This window comes from Onychostoma macrolepis, chromosome 01 (assembly GCF_012432095.1).
Source record: "Onychostoma macrolepis isolate SWU-2019 chromosome 01, ASM1243209v1, whole genome shotgun sequence".
Taxonomy (NCBI): Eukaryota; Metazoa; Chordata; class Actinopteri; order Cypriniformes; family Cyprinidae; genus Onychostoma; species Onychostoma macrolepis.
In genome coordinates, this window is record NC_081155.1 from 4842533 (window position 1) to 4868124 (window position 25592).

General features: G+C 37.2%; 2 protein-coding genes across 2 annotated transcripts in view; both read left to right on the forward strand.

Moving 5' to 3' along the window:
• LOC131537451 (caspase b-like) overlaps window positions 1–25592 on the forward strand; it is an 82252-nt gene that overhangs the window by 33383 nt on the left and 23277 nt on the right. The gene's annotated exons all lie outside the window — the stretch shown is intronic.
• On the forward strand, window positions 79–25560 carry LOC131537495 (NACHT, LRR and PYD domains-containing protein 3-like). Its single transcript, XM_058770987.1, is given in 10 exon segments — window positions 79–197; window positions 3606–3680; window positions 4345–4521; window positions 4950–5069; window positions 5296–5366; window positions 5369–7172; window positions 7372–7545; window positions 8968–9141; window positions 12314–12360; window positions 22168–25560. Coding segments are annotated over 8 exon segments (3042 nt in total). The 5' UTR covers window positions 79–197; window positions 3606–3680; window positions 4345–4399; the 3' UTR covers window positions 22698–25560.

The window sequence follows — 25592 nt, forward strand, 5'->3', positions numbered from 1 at the left end:
TTGCTGCTCTGAGAAAGTGATGCTGCTCTGCTCTGCGCCACTAGAGGGAGCGAGATTGTGTTTCGTAGGACTGGAGTTAAAAGCTAAACAAGACTCACCTTGACAGTTTAGGAGACTAAACGAAAGTAAAAGGAAGGACGCCATTTCGAGGGTTTAAACCTTTTAAGTCGATGTATAAACAGCCCGCATGTTTCGTGGTAAGTCCAGAACTTATTCATCTAAACATAGTCATCTAAAAATGATCTAATATGTTGGATTTTAAACGGATTTGAACAGTTTAATGTCCAAACCCAGCTAACATAAGACCAGCGGGCTACTGGCGGCCCACAGGCGGTTCACCGGCGTTTTGCTCATCGTTATTCAAGCGGACCACCAGCGGCAGCCGCCGCTTTTCCGACAGCAGTCCGCTGACGAGCCGCTGTTTATAATTACTGCTTGCTGGCGGTCCACGGTCGGTCCATGGTTCATAATCAGTTCGATTACGCTAACCGAAATATCATTGCACACAATAATGGATCAAAAACAATGTACAATGGCAATTGAAAATTTATTTTCAGTGAACAGATTAAACATACAAATGCATAATTTACAGTATATGTATCAGATGGGTTTATCCAATGTGACTTTCAAATAGAAGCATTCAATTCACATATTTGTACCCGTACAAAAGTCAACCACAAAATTAACCATGGTTTAACTATGATTGTTGTAGTAAATTCACAGTAACTACCATAACTATGGTCTTACTACAGCATAGTAGTAAACCTATAGTAACTACAAACTTCACCATGGTTTCAAAAACTATGGTTACCACAGTTTTACTCCAGCATTACTAAAATATTACTTTAGTAGAACCATGATATCAAAACCTTAGTTTGAGAAAAGTTATGATTACTAGTTTTACCATAGTAAAAACATGGTTAACTGTTGTAAGAGTACAATGCTTTTCACAATCAAAGCAGCTTTAGAAAATTTTAAGGTCTAAAAAAAAAACAGTCACAGGTGACTGTGACTCAATGGGGAGCATCTTCTGGCAACAAATTAATGTCTATATGTCAATAACTCTAAGATAATACAAGTTATGTTTTCAAAGTCATGTTCAGTTAAAGGGACAACCATTAAAGGGTAGGTTCAGGGAATTTAAATTCACTTTATGCTGTCACAAAGGCTGTAATATCTAAATAAACATTATTCGGATAATGCAAAATATTATTTGGCTGACAAATAAATGGGTATATCTCATGGAACTCAGAGAAAGATTAAACATTGTTCGCTCACATATATTACCATCATAGTAACAATACAAAGTGAATGAATGAATGAATGAGGCATTTATATAGCGCTTTATTGTGTATTGCAATACACCCAAAGCGCTTTACAATCATGTGGGGGGGTCTCTCCTCAACCACCACCAGTGTGCAGCATCCACTTGGATGGTGCGACGGCAGCCACAGGACAACGGCGCCAGTGCGCTCACCACACACCAGCTACAGGTGGAGAGGAGAGAGAGTGAGAAAAAAAGTGGGTTGAAAAGTGGGTTGAAAATCACTCAACGTATGCCTTAAGGCAATGATGACAATACATAACATTTGTCAGGTTGGTATGTTCATCTATAGTTGCCATCATCTGGGGTTTTCATGAGTGTTAGCATCATCTGAAGTAACCACAAGTGAGGCTGGATCCAAGCTGTAGTAACACTGGGATGGGAAACCTGACAGATAGAAACAGGAAAACAAAAGGAGAAGAATTAGCATAGATGCTAGTCATATTATTTAAGGCAAAAGATGATTGTGCATGTATTACTAGAGTACTCTCTGAATATAAAAAAAGATGTGCTGATAAACATTTTAGTAAACTTTTTTTTTTTTTTTTTCAGGATTCATTGTTAAATAGACTCCAGACCTTTAAATGGTATTGTACAATATTGTTCTAAAGTTTACAGTTTTATTTTTATTCAGCAAGGATGCATTAAATTGATGAGAAGTCAGAGTAAGTATTTTTGTTTCAAATAAACACTGTTCATTTTAAACTTTGTTCATTAAGGAATCCTGAATAATACACACAAAACACAAAACAAAATACGAACCAGGAATATTTCCTGAGCAGCAAATCAGCATATTAGAATGATTTCTGAATAATCATCATGTAAAACTGAAGAGTAATGATGCTGAAAATTCATCTTTGATCACAGAAATAAAATACATTTTAACATCACTCACTCATGTTTGGATGTCAAAACCTTCTTAAAATAACTTTAATAAAGAAGTGTAACAGATGCATGGTGATATGCATTTTTTCACTACATATTTGCATATATGAAGTGATTTAATGAGCTTTCTCATGCAGCTTACCTATGTTCCCCACATCTCTGTCAGCAGCTTCCTTCAGAAATTTAGATATCTTGAAGCTTCTCTTCTGTTGTAGAAGTGTTACTCCTGAAACCACAGAACAATTTTTTGTTTGCCATTAAATATCAAATCACGTTTTAACTAGATTCAGTTAATACATGCTCCTTTAAGTGACGTCACCGATTAACAGTAAAGTTACAGCACATATTTTAGGCTAAATAAATTCGTCTAAATTTTAGGCTAAATAAATTCCAATAACCCATTGACAAAACCTTTACAAAGCTATTAAAATCTCCCAACTACACATAAATATGTGATGAAAAGTCAAAACTTTGATAAATCAGAGCTCAATATACAGAGTTAGCATACATCGTTTGAAAACAGTTGAGATGCTAACGGACTTTTTCAAAGACACTAAACCATCTTTATGAAGTAAACAGAAGCGTATCAATTACAAGAAAGAAAAGTGTCAGGAACAGTTGTATGTAATATTTGTGTGATTTTAGGGACTAAACTCACCTGAAAACGGTGAAAACAGCAGCGAGAGATGCAGTGTTGCAGCTGTCAGTTGGAGAGTTGCCGCCCCGTTTCCATGGTAACTCCCTCGCTGCAGCGTTTGAATGAGACTCAGAGCGTGCGTCCATCAAAACACCTCACAGTCACGCACCATTTAAATAAACATTATATAGAACATAAACAACAACAGAAATGTTTATTTAATTTTGAATTTTTTGATCATTCAAACTATTGTTTTCATTTAAAAATGTGCTTGCAGTTTTTATACTATACTTTTGTTAATTATAACTCTCACTATTTTTATTCAGTGCTTCAGATTCCTTTTAACTGTAAAAATGTAATGTAGTACATAAATGTAATATATAACAAAGATGTCATGTAAGAGCTCAGTAGAAACACAGACCCTCCGCTTGCCACTGGTGTACCGACGGAGGCCCAGCTGCGGCAAACCGCTGGCGGCGTGCCACCCAAAAAACGCTGGCTGACCGACGGCGTTTTTAGATTGGTCGGCTCGCCGAAGGTGTGCCGACGGTGGTCCGACCGTATTAAGCCGCTGAATTTGTGCCGCCCAAAAAGGTTTTTGTGGACCGCCAGGTCATTGTTTGCTGGGAACTATCTGACCAAAATGGCGGAAACATAGACAATTAAAATAGTTTAATATCATTAAATAATATATAGACTCGTCGTATATAATTGCTTTATATCCTGATAATTCTGTATTTCTGTATCCTGTGACATCAGCAAACGTTTGAAGGTAAATTGCCATCGAGTTTGAAGATATTTCATTGAAGGGACACTTTTAAATGCACATAATTTGTAAGTATAAGTATATGCTCAACCATTCCCTCTGCTTTTCTACTAAATGTTTCTACTTTTCTACATCATGTATACTGATATATAAAAAATTAAAAAATAAATAAAAATAAAACTTTTGTATTATTTATTATGTTATGTAATATTATTTTAAAAAAATAGATGAATATATGTAAATGTGTATGCTAAATAAAATATATAACAATTTTGTACTACTATTGAAAGGAGAGAGAGATTACGTTTTCTCTGTGGATGCTTTGTGGACATTTTTAAAGCTGATCTCAAAACTCACTTATTTATAATATATTTTGTTTATTGATTTTCTGTTTCAAGTTTTAGTTCCATACTTGCTTTTTTTTTACTTATCCTGTATACTGTATGATCTCTGTCTGCTCTGTTTGCTTGATCATGTGACTATATATTTGCATATATGTGTGTTCATGTTATCTATCAGCTTTATGTAACGATCCTTGGGTTCTTGAAAGGCTCGATAAAAATCAAACTTAATTCATAAATAAAACGTGTATTATTATTATTATTATTATGACACAGATGTGTCCAATTTAATTACTGCAAAACTTAATTACTGCTTTTTTAACTACATATGCATCAGGGATAGATCTTAACTTTTTAACTACATCTTTTGCATTTTTTTTCCACATAAAAGGTCTGCAGTCACACTCATTTTGAGACACAGAAAGTAGGAGGGCAGCACGTCCAAAATGAGTTTCCATGAGGAAAGAGTTGATGAAGACATTATGCCTGAAGCGAGTTCTTCAAGTGATGAATCCATACACAATTTTCCCCCTAAAATCAGTGATGCAACAGCGACCTTTGACCCCTGGTATGAAATTAGGCACTTTTTTTTAAATGCTCAAGAAATGTCAAGATCATGGGTTTGATTCCTAGAGAATATGAGAACTGACAGAGTGTATCCATTTTTTTTTTTGTGTCTGCCAAATGCATAAATATAATTGCACAGTGTAGTCCAGAATCCTGTGGTCAGTGAGATAGTGGCGCATCATGGTAGCATCACAAATCACTTTCCTGAAACTTCACTCTAACTCTTCACTCTTGGTGGTGGAATGCTTATCCAACCCTTACCTGAACAGCCCCTTATTTATTTATTTTTTAAATGAACTATTTATTTTCTTCATTTCTATTTTAGTATTTTCTCCTCTGAACAGTCTTGAAACTTGTCACTGAATCATTTTGTTGTACTTTTGCATAAAATGCTATATTTTAATGTTTTATTTTATTTGTCAATATCAGCAGGAGGAAGAGATTGAGATCAGAATCTCTAGAACCCAGCGGTGTGTTTGTGAAGAGTAACAGATCCATGAAGATTCAACCCCCTGCATTCAGTGATGAACCAGTGACCTCTTACCCTTTGTTAGTGTAAACATTAACTTGCTAGTTTACTGTAGTGCATCTCAGATGAATACCAATTTTTAAAATGAACTAACACTAAATGTACCCCATAGTATGCAACACATTTACATATAAACATATTTATTTTGAAGAGGAGCATCAAAATAATAACTGGTAACAAATATTTCTGATGGTTTTCAACAGATATTGAACAGTCATTTTGCTGCTATTTTCTTTTCAATTTCAGCAGGGGGGAGATGCATGAGCTGATCAGATCTGTGTCGTCCTCTGCATCCCACTATCAGACCCACATTAGGCAGGCGACACAGTCCTGCAGAAACACACAACGGACACTGTAGATCTGCAGAGAGTCAAAGACCAGCACAAAACCAGCACGAAGAACAAGTATGAGAGATTATTTGAGGGAATCAAACTCCAAGAGAATGAAACCCTCCTGAACAAGATCTACACAAAGCTCTACATCATAGAGGGAGAGAGTGAAGGAGTGAATGAAGAACATGAGGTTTTACAGATGGAGAAAACAGCCAGAACAAAACACTCACAAGACACTCCAATCTACAGCAATGACATCTTTAAAGCTTCACCTGAACCAGGATGTGAGGAGAAAGACCAGATCAAGACTGTTCTTACTAAAGGCATCGCTGGAATTGGAAAAACTGTCTCTGTGCAGAAGTTCATTCTGGACTGGGCCGAGGGAAAAGCCAATCAGGATGTAGATTTCATGTTTGTGCTTCCATTTCGAGAGCTGAACTTGATCCAAGATTACCAGTACAGTCTTCAGAGACTTCTTCTGGCCTTTCATCCTGAACTTCAAGATCTGGACTCAAAGATTTATGAGGAGTGTAAAGTTGTGTTCATCTTTGATGGTCTGGATGAAAGCAGAATCACACTGATGTTTTCAGATGATCAGAAAGTTTGTGATGTGACTGAGACTTCATCAGTGGGTGTGTTGATGTCAAAGCTCATGAAAGGAGAGCTGCTTCCCTCTGCTCTCATCTGGATCACCTCCAGACCAGCAGCAGCCAATCAGATCCCCTCCAAATACATCAACCGTCTGACAGAAATTCAGGGATTCACTGAGCCTCAGAAGGAGGAATATTTCAGGAAGAGAATCAGTGACCAGCATCAAGCCAGCAGAATCATCTCACACATCAGAAGAGCAAGAAGCCTCCACATCATGTGCCACATCCCCGTCTTCTGCTGGATCTCATCCACTGTGCTTCAGAAGCTCCTGGAAGAAGATCTGAGTGCAGAAATCCCTCAAACTCTCACTGAAATGTACATCCACTTCCTGCTGATTCAGATCGACATGAGGAACCAGAAGTATGAAGAGAGAGATCCAGAGAAACTCCTGCAGACCAACAGAGAAGTGATTGTGAAACTTGCTGAAGTGGCTTTCAAACAGCTGATGAAGGGCAATGTGATGTTCTATGAGGAGGACCTGATTGAGAGCGGCATAGACATCACTGACGCTTCATTGTATTCTGGGATTTGCACTGAGATCTTTAAGGAGGAAACTGTGATTCATCAGAGGAAAGTCTACAGCTTCATTCATCTGAGCACTCAGGAGTTTCTAGCTGCTTTCTATGTGTTTTACTTTCACATAAGCAGCAATTCCAACGCATTATTAGATTCACTGCAAAATTTGCATAAAAGAGCAGTAGATAAAGCTCTTGAGAGTGAGAATGGACAGCTGGATCTGTTCCTGCGGTTCCTGCTGGGCATCTCACTGGATTCCAATCAGAGACTCTTACAGGATCTACTGACACACACAGAGAACAGTTCAGAGACCATCAGGAGAACTACACAGTACATTAAAGAGAAGATCAAAGATGGACATGGACTCGCCACTGAAAGATCCATCAATCTGTTCCTCTGTCTGCTGGAAGTGAAAGATCAGACTCTGTCCAGAGAGATTCAGGAGTTTGTGAAATCAGACAAACACTCAGAGAAGAAACTATCTCCTGCTCACTGCTCATCAATTGCCTACATGCTTCAGATGTCAGAGGAGGTGCTGGATGAGCTGGACCTCAAGAAATACAACACATCAGATGAGGGGAGAAGAAGACTGATACCAGCTGTGATCAACTGCAGAAAAGCTCTGTGAGTGTTTAATCCATAATGTATAGCAAGTCCTTTCTAATTAGAATTACAGTTTCAGTTGTTGTGAAAATAATTTATCTAGGGTATAATTTGCTTAATTTTAGAATACTTTTAACTAAAATGAATGTTTTGATGTTTTTGAAATGACAGTTGTAGAAAGGGTTTACTAATGTAATTCTTGTGTTTCTCTCTCTTTCAGTTTAGCTGGCTGTAATCTCTCAGATCAGCACTGTGGAACTGTGTCATCAGTTCTGCAATCCTCAATCTCTGTCCTGAAAGAGCTGGATCTGAGTAACAATGACCTGCAGGATTCAGGAGTAAAGCTGCTCTCTGATGGATTGAAGAGCCCAAACTGTCAGCTGGAGATACTGAGGTATGTCAGATTTGATCTTGAATCACGAATTCTCAAAATTGTTAAATTTAACACACTGTCCAAAGAGGGCATTCCTGGTGCCAACAGCTAACCAATTGCACTTATTTTTCCAACTTTTTAATCAAATGGTTTAAAACAAATATATCTACATGCTTTACCTTTTTTTTTTTTTATTCATTTAAAAAAAATCTTACTCATTTCTCTAATACTGCTTTCACCATATTTTATCCAAATTGTGAAAATAAAACTATTTTTATGTTTATTCATAGTATAAACTGCAGTCTTATCTTCATAATGTTCAGGTCCTTTTGAGCTTTCCTAGGCAATTTTAGAGTCTATGATTTTATTGAGCACAATTAGTAAAAGAAGTGTCTGAATAAACCCTGTTAACATTCATTGCATTCATTATAAATACACTGCAACAAAAACTACCTCAATTCTTTGAAACATGGATAATTAATAACCAACACTGTTGTATGGAAATCACGGGCAGTACCAAGGACATTAAACCAGGCACATTAATGGATCAAGAGTACACTGTGCCTTGATCATGGTAGTACCCTTGCTGTCTATGGGAGGGTCAGAGATCTCTCGGATCTCATCAAAAATATCTTAATTTGTGTTCTGAAGATAAATGAAGATCTTACAGGTTTGGAATGACATGAGGGTGAGTAATTAATGACAGAATTTTCATTTTTGGGTGAACTATCCCTTTAATTAAATAAAACAGGTGAACAGAATGATATTTTGTCCCTGCCAAAAAGCACACACAAAACATAGCAAATAACTGGCAAATGACTAGAACAGAACAGGGAGTATAAATACTAAAGTAAGCGAGAGACTATTGACTTAATTAAATGAACACAGGTTAATAGAATGACATAATCAAGACAACACGGGAAACTAGGTAATTGAAACTAAACAAGGCAGGAGAATAGGAACAGGGAAAAACATAACTAAAAGTCCATAACCGTTACAAGTTCATGGTATATTTACAGAAACATACTGTAATGTAGATTATGGTAAAGAACTTTAAAATTAACAGTAAATTCACAGGGTTTTTTTTACAGTGTACTTTTCCTAGTTTTAGCACTGTCACTTCTTAGGGCCCGCACACACAGATACGCATTTAGCTGTATACGCACGCTCCAAATCTTCTTCTCCATTTTTAGTGTCTCTGTGGCAGAATTACAGCACCACATACTGGTCTGGCATGTATACTGCATTGCCGTGTTTACGTTTTTTTTTTTTAACGAGAAAAAAAAAAAAAGATCGGATAGGAAAAGCTCTAGCTTCGTGTGGATGGGACCTTAATGTCTTATTTAATTTCCAGTTTTGTAGATTATCTGACATATTTGTCTGTTTGTGTGTGTGTGTGTGTGTGTGTGTGTGTGTGTGTGTGTGTTATATATCTATCTATAGGTTGTCTGGCTGTATGGTGACAGAGGAAGGCTGTGGTTATTTGTCTTCAGCTCTGAGTTCAAACCCCTCACACCTGAGAGAGCTGGATCTGAGCTACAATCACCCAGGACAATCAGGAGTCCAGCTGCTCAAACACAAACTGGAGGATCTAAACTACAAACTGCAGATACTCAAGTATGTGGGGTAGTAACAGGGTTTTACACAAGATCACTAATACTGATAATCAGTGTTGGGTTTTAATATGTATACACATACAGTAGGCCTTCTGTGCGAACAGTTCAGACACTTGCTGTAAAGTGAAGACCTTATATTTTATTAATTAACAAAAAACAAATCAAATCAGTGTTTTTATTTTATGTTATAGATTTTTTTTATTAGATCATGCACCCAAGGGATTGCATTTCAGTTTTGTTGTACTTGTACAATGACAATGAAGACTAATTCAGTTCAATTTTGGATTTAAAGTCGCACCAGTTCTCCCAGGTAAACTTGCACACTGTTTTAGTCTACAGGTGGGCTGCCACAGTTCTAATAGTTTTACCCCTTATTTACAATGCACACGTCTGCGGCGCATTACAGCTCCGACACGGCCACCGGAGCTGACCGCAGTCATTCTAGTCAGTGCTTGTGTTTATACCAGCCACGCTGCAGCACGTTTCAGAAGTGGCTCTCCGCACTGCTTCGCTAAAGATAGGTGCCTAGTCTATTTTTGACAACAAGCACAACAAAGTAGGACATTGCAATAGAATAACAATAAACACAATTAAATCGGACAAAACATAACCATTTAGCCAACTTAACCATGGTAGAACCCAAATAAAGAAAAAAAAGAAAAAAATCAAGGAAAACAACGTCTGACAGGCAAATCACATGGTCTCGCGACTACAGTTGCTTCACTCCTGAAATGCTCCTGGTGTGAGTTTGCACCGCGTGGAGGACGAAACAAAACCTTGTTGGAGCCGTAATGCATCGCAGACGTGTGCAATGTAAACAAGGAGTTAGACTGTCTTATTTTTTGTCTCTTCTGTGGAACAAGAGAAAAAGCCTTCAGCTCACTCTGACCTGGATGTTTCTGCTCCCGTTTATTATTTATTGACCTAGTATCGGTGTCTGATTAAGAACATTCTGATTTGTTTTATTTTTTGATTCAATTAAAAATGATGAATAAAATAAATAAATACATTTTTAAAAATCCCATGCTGTTTGCTCTGCAAAGCTTTTTGTAAGCAATAATTTTCAACCCAAGTTACACCATAGAACGTTCAAGAAAGCATTAAGAAAACTGATCAGAGACTTCAACAGTGTATGGTCTTTCAGTAGGCTAGCCCTTTTTTTCTAAAACGCAATTACATTTACATGATTGTAACAGTAAGTAGGCCTATGCACAGTTCATATTATGTACGTGCCTAATTTGCATTTTTGCTGATTTATTTTGTAAAATATGCATGGTAGGTTAAGTGCAATAGGCTGTTATGTGGGCTGCACGTAGAAAAAGGTGTGGGTATGTTGGCATGTATGTCATTGAATGAATTCTATTTTTAAAGAATTTTAATAAAATAGTGTAACAGTATGTATTATATTTTATAATCAGTTCAATGTATCACATATATTTTAATGTATAAACAAAATTTCACAAGAAATACTACTTTTTTTGTCAGTAACCTACATATGAATCCTGTCATTTGCACCCAAAAAATAGATTATAAGACTTATAACCACTAGCATAGCCAGAAATGTTTAAGTGGGTGGGCCTACATAAAACTGGGTGGGCCAGGTGTGTAGCCTATGCATGTTCTGCATGTCAAATTGCCAACAAAAAATACAGCACCAGGTTCATTACACAGTACTTCTAAAGCATGCATTAACATTAGTAATTTGTTATGTTAATGTTCATTTCAAAATTTACTAATAGGACATTATTAAAATTAAAATGTAACATTTAAAATGTTAACATTGTTAACATTTGCCTGAGCTAATGTTAATAAAGATGAATAAACACGGTAACAAATGTATTGCTAATGTTAGTTAATGCATTAACTAACGTTAACTAAAGGAAGTTTATTAAAAAGCATTACCTCAGTGTGAAACAACGGGGCTTCGCTGATGATTTCATAATCAAACGTCTCTGTCAGTTCACGCGCATCGAGGACCGCAGAAATGCGCGCAGCTGCAAATTATGCAGTTTGTTGTGGCGACCAGGATCTAGCACAATGTTTATGTGTTTCTTTCCACAAAGGACGCATTTGTTTAGCGGATCAAACTGTACCTATGCTAATATGATGTTTCAAACGCACTTGGTTCAGAAGTTTCCGATCGATAAATCCAGCACCCTCAGGTGGTTTGTCGGGTTTCATTTGTAGACGGTCCGGATTTATTGCTAATAAAGCTTACAGCTTTTTACAAGAATTGATCTGATTTATGTTTGCTTCACTAGGCTATTTTCAAATTTAACTTCACAAACACGCTCATTTTACTATTATATCCTTACGTCGTAAACATAGGTCGTAAACATAACATTGTGGATGGGACTAACGGAAACTGACGAATCATCATTTTGACAAGCCTATGATGATATGCACCTATAGGAAGAGGGAAAACTAAGAAACGACCTGTAATTGACAATGAAAACAAGCGTTTAATAAATTACATCCATTTGGAAAATTACAAACTTCTCATTGGGTGGGCCACAGATGAAAGTGGGTGGGCCCGGGCCCACCCAGGCCCACCCATAGCTACGCGACTGCTTATAACTCACACCCTGTTGGTTTATCAGGACTTGAACGTTCAATGATGTTGTGGTGTAACTTGGGTCAAAAAGATTTCAAAAAGCATTCAAGAGGAGTGTGGTACTTTTTTATTTATTTTATTTGTAAAAAAAAAAAAAGAAAAAATAATTTAGTACACTCTTAAAAATGCTGGGTTAAATACAACCCATTGCTGGGTAAATATTGGACAGAACACATTTTTAGTTTAACCCAACCTTCTGGGCAGTAATCCAACCTCTGGGTTCGTCTATATTTTACCCAGCGCTGAGTTGCATTTAACCCAGCATTTTTAGAGTGTATGGTCTCAGTACAATGTTTATCCACATAAAGATGCAATAACTACATAAAATAAATACAACTAGATGAAAATGGAACATATATTAAATTCAATAACTTATTTATTATATTTTGAGACTTTTGTTTGAACTGATTGAACTTCTTTTTTTTTTTTTTTTTTCGTGTGTGTGTTTGGTCACTTGGTTGTTTTTTTTTAGCGGTTGTGTCTGGTGTTCTGTAGCTATTAGTTCATTAGACTTTTAATAATCAATCATTTGTCATGGTTTATATTTGTCTCTTTCTAGTGTGGATAATGGAGAACATTTAAGAATCACACCAGGGCTGAGAAAATGTAAGTTTTTCTTTGAACCCCCACACACACACACACACACACACACACACATTTGTGAAGTACATTGCATAGATTACGGTTTATTTTAAAACAGGTTAATGATATTTTCTATAGCCTAACCCAACCCCTACCCCTAAACCTACCACTCACAGAAACATGGGCAAAACACTACATTTAAAGGGGTCATGAACTGCCTTTGTTTTTTATTTTGTACTGTTCTCTGAGGTCCACTTTTAATGTTATCAAGATTTTTACATAAAAAAAAAAAAAACATAATTTACAAGTAATAGGCTATTTTCTGTCCTGTTTTAACCCCCTCATCAGAACGCTCTTTTTAAAAGGCGTGGTGGCGGGTTGTAGACTCGGAAGTAAACGCCCACTGCTATGATTGGCTAACAGTGTACATTCATTCCTCATAGATGGATGTCACTGTGATTTAGGTTTAAAATGCATAAATAACTCAATATATATCAAATGATCTGTAAGAAGAGACAAATCAATAGTGATCACATAATTAAAAGAGTTACTCACACTTGTGTTGCGACATTACTGTCGGATCCAATATAGCCGGCACAGTCAAGTCAAGTCACCTTCATTTATATAGCGCTTTTAACAATACAGATTGTGTCAAAGCACTTAACAGTATCAAATTGGAGGACAGAGTGTCAGTAATGTATAATGATAAGATTAAACACTCAATTTTCAGTTAAAGGCATTTCATTATTGAATTCAGAGATGTCATTGTCTAGCTCAGTTTAGTTTAAATAGTATCTGTGCAATCAAATCGGCGATAATCGCTAGAAATTAAGTGTCCCCAACTGAGCAAGCCAGACGCGACAGCGGCAAGGAACCAAAACTCCCTCTGTGACAGAATGGAGAAAAAAAAACCTTGGGAGAAACCAGGCTCAGTCGGGGGGCCAGTTCTCCTCTGACCGGACAAAACCCACAGTTCAAAAGTTTATATTTCTATTTTAATTTTGTTGCAAGTTCTAACAATAGTAGTATTATGTAGTTAGGTATTTTATTATATTTTTAGTTATTTTGTTATATTTTTTAGTTTTATTGTATTTTAATCTAGGTTTTCGCTGGGGATATGTCTCTGGGGGTCATCTGGGGGTCATCTGGGTGTCCTGGTCTCCGCTGACGATCAGGGCTGTAGACATCATCTCTTGGTGCTGATCCACCATCTGATCGGATACGGACTGAGAAACAGAATAGGAAAGAAACAAATATTAGCGTAGATGCCATTCTACTTACGATGTAACGAGTACATCGTGTGTCATGGGGAGTGTTCCCGGTTCCGGTTGATCTAATTAATGCAGCCTAACAACCCTTTAACGGATTCGAATTATAGAAGTGTATTAGTGTGTTATGTGTACGCCAGGATAAAGAGATGGGTCTTTAATCTAGATTTGAACTGACAGAGTGTGTCTGCTTCTCGAACAGTGATAGGTAGATTGTTCCAGAGTTTGGGTGCTAAATAGGAAAAGGATCTGCCGCCCGCAGTCGATTTTGATATTCTAGGTGTTATCAAACGGCCAGAGTTTTGAGAACGCAGCGGACGTGGAGGACTATAATGCGATAAGAGCTCGCTCAAGTACTGAGGAGCTAAACCATTCAGGGCTTTATAAGTAATTAACAAGATTTTAAAATCTATCCGATGTTTGATAGGGAGCCAATGCAGTGTTGACAGAACCGGGCTAATATGGTCATATTTCTTGGTTCTAGTAAGGACTCTAGCTGCTTCATTTTGGACCAACTGTAGTTTGTTGATCAGGCGTGCAGAACAACCACCTAATAAAGCATTACAATAGTCTAACCTTGAGGTCATAAACGCATGAACTAACATTTCTGCATTTGACGTTGAGAGCATAGGTCGCAATTTAGATATGTTTTTGAGATGAAAAAAACGCAGTTTTACAAATGCTAGAAACATGGCTTTCAAATGAAAGATTGCTATCGAACAGCACACCTAGGTTCCTGACTGATGAAGAAGAATTGACAGAGGAGCCATCAAGTGTTAGATAATGTTCTAGGTTATTACATGTGGGGTTTTTAGGTCCGATAATTAACACCTCTGTTTTTTCAGAATTTAGCAGTAAAAAATTACTCGTCATCCAGTTTTTTATATCGACTATGCATTCCGTTAGTTTCTCAATTTGGTGTGTTTCACCGGGCCGCGAAGAAATATAGAGCTGAGTATCATCAGCATAACAGTGAAAGCTAACACCATGTCTCCTGATAATATCTCCCAAGGGTAACATGTAAAGCGTGAAAAGTAACGGCCCTAGTACTGAGCCTTGAGGTACTCCATACTGCACTTGTGATCGATATGATACCTCTTCATTCACTGCTACGAAGTGATGGCGGTCAGATAAGTATGATTTGAAACATGCTAAGGCGCTTCCACTAATGCCAACAAAGTTTTGTAGTCTATTCAAAAGAATGTTGTGGTCGATAGTGTCGAGCATGGCGCTAAGACCCAGTAGAACTAATAAAGAGATACAACCACGATCAGATGATAGAAGCAGGTCATTTGTAACTCTAATGAGAGCAGTCTCAGTACTATGATACGATCTAAATCCTGACTGGAATTCCTCACAGATATAATTTTTCTCTAGGAAGGAATATAATTGTGAGGATACTACCTTTTCTAGTATCTTTGACAGAAAAGGGAGATTTGAGATCGGTCTGTAATTAACTAGGTCTTTGGGGTCAAGTTGCTGTTTTTTTATGAGAGGCTTAATAACAGCCAATTTGAAGGTTTTGGGGACATATCCTAATGACAATGATGAATTAATAATAGCCAAAAGAGGATCTATGACTTCTGGAAGCAGCTCTTTTAGTAGTTTAGATGGAATCGGGTCTAACATACATGTTGTTGGTTTAGATGATTTAACAAGTTTATACAATTCTTCCTCTCCTACAGTAGAGAATGAATGGAATTGTTCCTCAGGGGATCTATAGTGCGCTATCTGATGCGATACTGTAGCTGACGGCTGCAAGGATACAATTTTATCTCAACTCAACTCAACTCAACTCAATTTTTATTTATAGAGCACTTTCAAAGCCATTAAAATGGACCAAAGTGCTGTCCATAATAATAGAAATACTAAAATTCATACAAACATGGAGTGACAAGACATAACAAATAGCCAACCATTCACAATTCTTCAACCCAATTAAACGCCAAAAGCTTGATAGAATAAATAGGTCTTCAAGTCCTTTTTAAAAATGTCCATACTTGACGATGATTTTAAGGATAACGGTAATACGTTCCAGAGTGTAGGAGCCGCCACAGAAAAAGCACGGTCTCCACTGCGCCTCAACCGAGAGCGCGGAACAGTTAAAAGCATATTTTGAGAGGAATGTAGATGACGTTGGGACTGGTAAGGAATTAACATGTCTTTTATATATTCAGGAGCCCGATTATGCAAAGCTTTATAGACAAACATTAGCACCTTGTATTGTATTCTATATTTTACAGGCAGCCAATGAAGGGATATCAATACAGGTGTTATGTGATCTCGTTTTTTAGTATTTGTCAAAATCCTTGCTGCAGCATTCTGGACATACTGAAGACGGGTAATCAAAGATTCACTTACGCCCAGATAGAGAGCATTACAATAATCCAACCTTGTAGAAACAAAAGCATGCAAAACAGTCTCCAAGTCATTTTTTGAAAGGATGGATTTCAGTTTAGACAATTTTCTTAACTGAAAAAAAGATGTTTTCACCACGCTATTAACTTGCCGATCAAAGCGGATTTCAGAATCAAAAAGTACACCAAGATTCTTCACGTAACTATTATTGGATAGAAGTCCATAACTTTCAATCAGGCCATTTCCAGCCATTTTGTTCCCAAACACAATAAACTCAGACTTACTCTCATTTAGTTGTAAAAATTATTTGCTAGCCATCCCTTTACCTCAGTCAGACACTTATAAAAATTAGCAAAAGATGTACAGCCATCACACTCCAAAGGAAAATACAATTGAAGATCATCAGCATACAAATGATAATTAATGTTGTATTGCCTAAAAATCGATGCCAAGGGTAACATATATAATGAGAATAAGGTCGGACCAAGAATTGATCCCTGCGGAACCCCCCAAGTGACAGTCGCAGATGACGAGAAATGATTTCCAATTTTAACTAAGCATGTCCTGTCCTGCAGGTAGGAAGAGAACCACTTAAGGGCTACCCATTTATCCCAACATACTCTCTAAGGCGTTCTATTAAAATCGCATGATCCAAAGTATCGAAAGCTGCAGTTAAATCCAACATCATTAAGGCAACACTTTTCCCGGAGTCAATACTTAACAAAATATCGTTTGTAACCTTTAATAATGCTGATTCAGTGCTATGTTTGGTCCGAAAACCAGACTGAAAAGTATCCAATATATTGTTTCCACTCAAAAAATCAACAAGTTGATTGTGGACAGCTTTCTCTAAGATCTTATTCATAAAAGGTAATTTGGAAATAGGCCTAAAATTTTTTAATTCCTGTGAATCCAAATTCATTTTCTTTAAGACTGGTTCAATTACAGCTTGCTTAAACTCTAACGGTACAATACCATGAAATAAGCTACTGTTTATAATCGATAATATATTAGGACCAGTAGTGTCTATCACGTCCTTAAACAATCGGGACGGAAGAATGTCATGAAGAGAAGTAGTAGGCTTTAAATGCAATATTATATTTTTCAACTGTTCTAATGTAATCAATTCAAATTTACTCATACAATGAGACAAATTTATTTTGCTGGCTATAGCATCCCCTACACGCATAATATCTGACCGGATACGATCAACCTTATCAATAAAAAATTCAAAAAAACTCTCACACAAAGCCTTCGACGCAATAGGAAAAAATTGAATAGTTGGACTCAGTACTTTATCTATGATTGAAAACAATACCTTCGGATTATTTGAATTGTGCGATATAATTTGTGAAAAATATGAAGATCTAGCGGCTTTAACAGCAATTTGATAATTTGATAGAGACTCTCTAAAAATTTCATAAGATACCTGCAATTTATCTTTAAGCCACTTACGCTCAGCCTGACGACAAAGCCGCCTCATATTCCGAGTCAAATCGTTTAACCAAGGTTGGCTTTTAACCTTATGACATCTCATTTTAAAAGGTGCAACATCATCCAAAATCTCTGAACAGGCATGATTAAAAGACTTTAACAATTCATCAGGTCCTATAGAGTATGACGTTGTAGACTCAGTCAAAAAAGATGATTCAGTAATAAAAGCAGTTGAAAAGGCACTAGATGTGGAGGTAGTAATAACCCGGGACAAGATTGAAGGGGACTGATAACTAAATGCATTTGTTGCAAAGGACAGATTAAACCTTATAGGCATATGATCCGAGATAGCCGATTCTTCAACACAGAGATTTTCAATCATTATCCCCAACGAGAAAACCAGGTCAAGTACATGCCCATGTTCATGTGTGGGTTTAAAGACATATTGGCACAAATTAAAAGAGTCAACTAAGTTCAAAAATTCTTTGGCCATGGGTTTACTTGGACAACAGACATGGATATTAAAGTCACCCATAATCAAAATCCTGTCCGCGGATGGGATAAGCACCGTTAAAACTCATAAAACTCATCAAGAAAGTTCTTATTGTAGCCAGGAGGCCTATATATCAAGGCACAGATCACTGGCGAAGGCAAGTCAATCTTCATCAATTGTGCTTCGAAGCTCGTGAAACTTTCAACAGGCTGTAAATTGCACTTAATCATGTTATTAAAAATAACAGCCAAGCCTCCACCCGTCGATTTCTCCTCGATGTGCTTAAATAATTACAGCCCTTTGATAAAAGCTCAGCAAAGGGCTCGTATCAGCCTCCTTTAACCAAGTTTCAGTAATAAAAAGAAAGTCCAGCCCATACGTTATATAAAAGTCGTTCAGGATAAATGTTTTGTTGACAACTGAACGTGCATTTATCAAAGCCATATGCACAGTGGCCGACACTATAGGCCGATTAGAAGAAGAACCACTTAACCCGTTTGCTCAGCCCGTCTCACAGGGGCGCGGGTTTGAATGCACCACACCTCCGCGACTTTTCCTCTCCATGTAGACCAAGGCAAAAATGTTGATGTGTCAGGAAGAACATGTATCAAGCAGGAAGGCCGCAACTCCGCCACTGGTCCAACTCTCCTGCTTACGATCCCCAGCTTCTTCCGTTTTACCAAAACTCCAGCCCGTGTGCCCCGTCTCCTGCGGCGTCTCTTCTTCCAGCACACACAACCAGTTTCATGACAGGCTTTCATTGGTGGCTGGAACATGCTTAACTGTTCAGCGAATAATTTCATATTCAAATCCCGACCGCACATCTCCAGAGCGGCAGTTCTGAGGCTCAACAATGTGAAACGGTCATAAATCAACCGTGAGCAATTTAGAGAATTTGTGAAACATAAAAGTAAAACAAACAAACAAAGTACTGACATCCTAAACACAGAGCGACGGCAAGCCAACCCACTACCTGGCGCCATCTTAGAACTGTCCTCCAAAAAATCTCTGATAGTATCGATCTTGGAAGTGAAGTAGTTCATAAAGTCATTACTGCTATGCTCTTGGGAAATTCCAACACCTGTCGATGCTTTATTTTTCGTTAATTTAGTCACTGTATTGAATAAATACCGAGGGTTATGTTTTTTTTCTTTTAGAAGAGACGAAAAGTAATCAGATCTAGCAGTTTTTAATGCTTTTCTGTAGGATAGGGTACTTTCCCGCCAAGCTAAACGAAATACCTCTAATTTAGTTTTCCTCCAGCTGCGCTCCATTTTCCGGGCTGCTCTCTTTAGGGCATGGGTGTGCTCATTATACCACGGTGTTGGACTCTTATCCTTAATCTTCCTGAAGCGTAAAGGAGCAACCGCATCTACAGTGCTAGAAAAGAGAGAGTCGAAGTTGGCTTTACAGCTTTAGCTATATGGAATATACAGGAGACTAGATAATGATCTGAGATATCATCGCTCTGCTGCAAAATTTCAACGCCACTGACCTCAATTCCATGTGACAGTATTAAATCTAGAGTATGATTTCGACAATGAGTAGGTCCTGACATGTGTTGTTTAACACCAATAGAGTTTAGAATGTCTATAAATGCTGATCCCAACAAATCTTTTTCATTATCAACATGGATATTAAAATCACCAACGATTAAGACTTTATCTGCAGTCAGCACTAACTCCGATAGAAGATCAGAAAATTCTTTAATAAAGTCTGTATGGTGCCCTGGTGGCCTGTATACAGTAGCCAGTACAAACATCACAGGGGGTTTATCATTAATACTTGTTTCTTTGGATAACGTTATATGAAGCACCATTACTTGAGCGAATTATACTTGAAACCCGACCTCTGAGAGATACTGAAAATATTGCTATAAATTGTAGCAACACCTCCCCCTTTACCTTTTGGACGCGGTTCATGTTTGTAACAGTAATCTTGTGGTGTAGACTCGTTTAAAGTAATGTAATCATCTGGTTTTAGCCAGGTTTCTGTCAGACAAAGCACATCTAGTTTATGGTCAGTGAACATATCATTTACAAAAAGTGCTTTTGAAGAAAGGGATCTAATATTCAATAAGCCAAGCTTTATCATGTCTTTATCTGTATTATATTGTTTTTTTATTTGTTGAACATCAATTAAATTGTTACTATTACTTTGGTTTGGATGATTTCTGTATTTTCTAGTTTGGGGAACAGACACAGTCTCTATAGAGTGATACCTAGGTGAAAATGTTTCTATGTGCTGAGAGTTAACTGACTTCTGTGACGTGAGGCGGCTAGCAGACGATCGGTTTAGCCAGTCTGTCTGCTTCCTGACCTGGGCTCCAGTTAGTCAAGTACAAACTCTAAGACTATGTGCCATATTTCTAGAGAGAAGAGCGGCACCACCCCAGGAGGGATGAACACCATCTCTTTTCAACAGGTCAGGTCTGCCCCAAAAATTCTTCCAATTGTCTATGAAGCCTATGTTATTTTGCGGCCACCACTTAGACATCCAGCCATTGAGTGACGACAGTCTGCTATGAATCTCATCACCCCGGTAAGCAGGGAGCGGAACAGAGCATATTACAGTGTCTGACATCGTACTTGCAAGTTCACACACCTCTTTAACATTATTTTTGGTGATCTCCGACTGGCGAAGTCGAACAACATTACTGAATTTACATAATCTGAATAACAATCTTACTGAATTTACGTTTAGCATTAGTCAGCACTTTTAAATTTGCCAAGATGTCAGGCGCTCTGGCTCCTGGTAAACAATGGACTATGGTGGCTGGTGTCTCTATTTTCACGTTCCGTACAATAGAATCGCCAATAACTAGAGCACTTTCTTCAGGTTTCTCAGTGGGTGCTTCACTGAGTGGGGAGAACCTGTTTGATGTTCTGATCGGAACGGAGGAGTGGTGTTTTGACCCGCGACTAGGCCGCCTCACTGTCACCCAGTTGCCCTGCTCCACAGGCTCAACCGGAACCGAACAATGTACAGGACTCCCTGAGCTAGTCGCATCCAAAGCAGTATCTACAGCCCTCACATTCTTACTATCCTCAACTAAAGTTTGGATGCGTGTCTCTAGTTCTAAAACCTTCTGTGTCAGCCTAACTATTTCCCTGCCTTTGTCACATGTGAATCCCTCGCTGCTGACAGAGACAGATAAACTATACATGTGGCAGACAGTGCAAACAACAATAGCAGGAGAAGAAGCCATTACTCACCATGATTAATGAATGATACCAACTTAACTTACCACTTACCGTTGTTGTTTGATGAGCTCGTGAAAAACGGAGCGAGGAAAAAAATAAATAATAGGCGCGAAATGCAAATGGAACACGAGTGACAAGCTAACGGGCTAACAAGCTGCACTCGCGGTTTTAAAAGCGGACGATCAAATTAGTTAGATTATTTTGAAGGATAGCACCAGAAATATGGTGGGAATTAAGTTATATATTATCACTTTAGACAAAAAGGGAGTGAAAGTAAGGTAGAGATTCAATAAAAAGCGAAGGTACACGGAGCAACAATCATAAACCTCACAGCTTTGTCTTTCAAAATCCCGCATCGAATTGTGCCTTGTTTGTAAACGAATCTGTGGTAAAATGAAGTAAACAAAGGACTGAGTTCTTACTGACGCAGTCTGAAACTTCATTAAAAATAAAGTTAATTCACTCTTTCCTAACGTCGGGATCAGAAGGAAGGCGATGCAAAGACTGTTTGTTTGTTTTTTTTCACAAATTGGCACTGCACAGCATCTTGTTGTTTTCAGAGCCATCTTTATCGTTTGGTTTCTGTGTAGACCTGGGCGTTCGCCTCTCTGATAAACATTACATGTGCGAATCGGTGGGCGGGGCTAAACATGCAGTGATGTCGATCTTCTTCTGCGGAGGCTGTGCTTATCATCACTATTACATCACAGAGTAGAGCATTCCAAAAATTGGTGTTTTGGCAGACTGGCATTAATATAAGCTGTTTATAGACTAACAAGAAAGTTTTGAGTTCTGAAATTTACAGGATGTTTTTATAGTACAGTGACCTCTTATATGTCAAGATCAAGGGAATTTTGGTTTCTCAGTTCATGACCCCTTTACGTAAAAATGTGTTTTGGCCAATTTATAAGCGTTTTTAACTAGTGAGGCCCAGTAAAATGTCCTCACTAGTTGATTGTCATAATATTTCTCTGTTTGGACATTTGGCCCTCACAAGTATATTTAAACAAGTACACACACACACCAACACAGACTTCTAAAACTGTCCTTTGTGTATCTCTCTTCTTGTTTTCAGATGCCTGTAATCTCACACTGGATCCAAACACCATAAACACTCAACTCGTGTTGTCTGATGAGAAGAGGAAGATCATACATGTGACAGAGCCGCAGTTGTATCCTGATCATCCAGAGAGATTTGATGCTTGTGAGCAGGTTCTGTGTGTTGAGAGTCTCACTGGACGCTGTTACTGGGAGGCTGAATGGAGTGGGAAGGGTGCTGAAATAGTAGTGTCATATAAAGGCATCAGGAGGAAAGGAGTGAGTGATTGCTGGTTTGGATACAATGACAAATCCTGGAGTCTGTACTGTTGTGCTAATGAATTCACTATCTGGCACAATAATGTAAGCAATAATATACCCTTCCCTTTATCCTCTACCAGAGTAGGAGTGTATCTGGACGTGTTGGCTGGCACTCTGTCCTTCTACAGTGTCTCTGACACACACACACTCACACACTTACACACATTCAACACCACATTCACTGAACCCCTCTATGCTGGATATGCAGTTTATGCTGATTCTTCAGTGTCTCTAGTGTCAGATTAAACAACTTGCTGTGAGACACAACTGAGACATCACAAACAAGAGTCACTTTTCCAAGCAGAAACATTTTTTCCTCTCTTTTTAAAAACGAAATAGCTAACACAGTGTAAATAACATCTAATTGCATCTAATAATAGTAGCTGCCATTTTTTAAATGGCTTACACTTCTCTAAATCTAACCAACAGAACAATAAAACACTGTTGAAGGATTTAAGCTGTTCTTTTCAAACAAATATTAAGTCTAGATGTAATGTTAAATTAAAATTTAACTTATGGTTAATATAGTAATATGGCAATAGTGTAGTATACAAGAAAATGTCATTTAAATTAAATCAGTTTAAGTAAAAACAAAATAAAAAAATAAAATTAATAATAATAATTTATAATTACATTTATTGTACTGTGTGTGTATATTTAGAATGTGTTTTATTATGAATATGTTAACCATTGTTTTTCATGCACTGGTAAATTTTGAGATTTTGGGATACTTTCCCAGATAGCAAGAGAGCAGGTGAAAACCATTGAATCAATGTTAAAAATTGTTGATTTGTCAATGTTAAGGGCATTGAATTAATATCACTTTTTCACCGCAATTATTGTTGAAATTTCAACAAACCACCATTATTGTGATCAGTGTTTGCTTTAGTTGGGCTCTTGACTCTTGCTTTTCAGTAGTAGTAGTACCTTTATTCATCCCCTTGGGGAAATTTAGTTTTCAGTGACTTGTTTCCATATGCGGTTTCTCACAAAAGACAAATACAACAGATTTCACATTAAGACAAAAACAAATCCTCAACACTTAGTCAAAAAAAAAAAAACAGTCTCTTCTTACTCATCTTTCATTTAAAAACTTCACTGCCTGTGATATAAAATGCTTTTCACCCCTATATACCCTGGTATCCTAAATCTTCTACCTGAAGGCAAAAGCTCAAACTCATTATGCAGTGGATACCTATTGTCAGATATAATTTTCATAGCTTTACCAAGACATCTAGTCTGATAAATTTGATGTAAACCCATCGCAGGGATACCAAGTATTTTACTCGCAGTACTTAAAGTTTTTCTGAACAAACTCTTTTGTTTCACCGTAACATTCCCGAACCAGCAGATAATACAAAAGGTCAATACACTTTCAATAAAAGAGTTATAAAACACCTTTAACAATGAAGGGCTTACGCTAAATGACACCATCTTCCTGTGGAAATATAATCTTTGCTGACCTTTTTTGCTCACAGCGTCAGTCCATTTATCCCACCTCAATTTGTGATCTAAAACAACTCCAAGGTATTTCAACCCGTTCTCACTCCCAAATGGTCACATATTGAAGCTTGGTCAGGACCACTTAGCGTTTCATTTTTCGACTTGCAGGGTCCTCCGTTGCTTTAAGTAGGAAACCCTTAGCGTCAATATGCCGACGCCATACTGGGAATTTTATCGTCATAATTAAATTATATATTGGGTATTATTGCATATATGTTGGGGTGTGATTTTTCAATGTAAACAGCCACAACAGTTTTATTTATATTACATTATTTACACATTTATGAGCACATAACCCAACCTCTGCCCCTAAACCTACCATTTGTCAATAAAACACAAGATATAACAGGCAGATACAACTACCGTCACAATTTATTCGAAACATACTAATATTCCAAGTCTTCCGAGGCAAAACGGTTGATTTGTGAGAGGAATAGACGCGATCGCCGTCAAGCTCATCCTGTTTGCTGCTGTCTGTGCGCAAATTAAAAAAATGCCGCCAGAAAGTCAGCCTTGGTTGTGAAATGCTATTGGCTCTTGTGTGTCTCGTGACCGATTTTATTTTATTTTTTTTTTGTAAGTATTTTCTGTTAATTCATAGAAGCCATATCTCTGCTATAATCTCACACTGTGGTATCATACGTTATTCTCACATAAATAACACAAATTTGCCTGCAATTATTTAAATAATCTCACAATGATTATAGTCACCATCACCCAGTGGCTCTTAGTTTTCATCACTTCAACCAATGTATTTTAGCACATTGTTACAAGTGACAATGAAAACCTAACATTAAAGTACAAGAGTCAAGATCCCAACTAAAGCAAACGCTGATCACAATAATGGTGGTTTGTTGAAAATTTTTACAACATTTTTTCAACATTAATTGTGGGTGCAAAAGTGATGTTCATTCAATGCAATTAATGTTGACAAATCAACAATGTTTACCATTGATTAAATGGTTGCTTGCTATCAGGATTACTTCCATAACATTTCTTTCAGACTAGGGGAAAGACAACATCCAAAATACAAATTTAAGTTTTTATTTAATAACACTTCAACTATATCCATCTACGTATAGTTTTCAATTTGTTAGAAATTTGTTTGTATCTAACACCCAGTCAGCTAAGTTTTTCTCTGGTACTCCAAACTCTATTAACAATCTTCTATCAGCCAAGAAGTTGACAGAGTAGAGCAGAGTTTATTGAATAATCATAGTTGCATTTGTTTATTCAAATGAAACTATGCTCAGACTGAAACACATGGCCAGCCCAAATCCAACAAATGTTATTATACCACAAAATAATAGAAATGGAAATATTGCTTCATAACAATTGTCCACTGATGTTAAAAACCTTGAAATGGAGACATTCTCTGATCTATTACTTATGAAGACAAACATCCCTTAAAACCACACATCATAAGACTAAATAACAATGGAAAAATAATATAAAATATAATATAACTGACTAATCAATTAATAAAATTAAATGACTGGTTTAAATGATTATTATAAATAATCTTATGATTAAATGGAATAATAAAATGATTAAATGATAAATGATTATAAATGAATGATTATAAAATAAAGAATAAATCAACACAGATGTATGTTTGCTCTCTTGAAGTAACACACA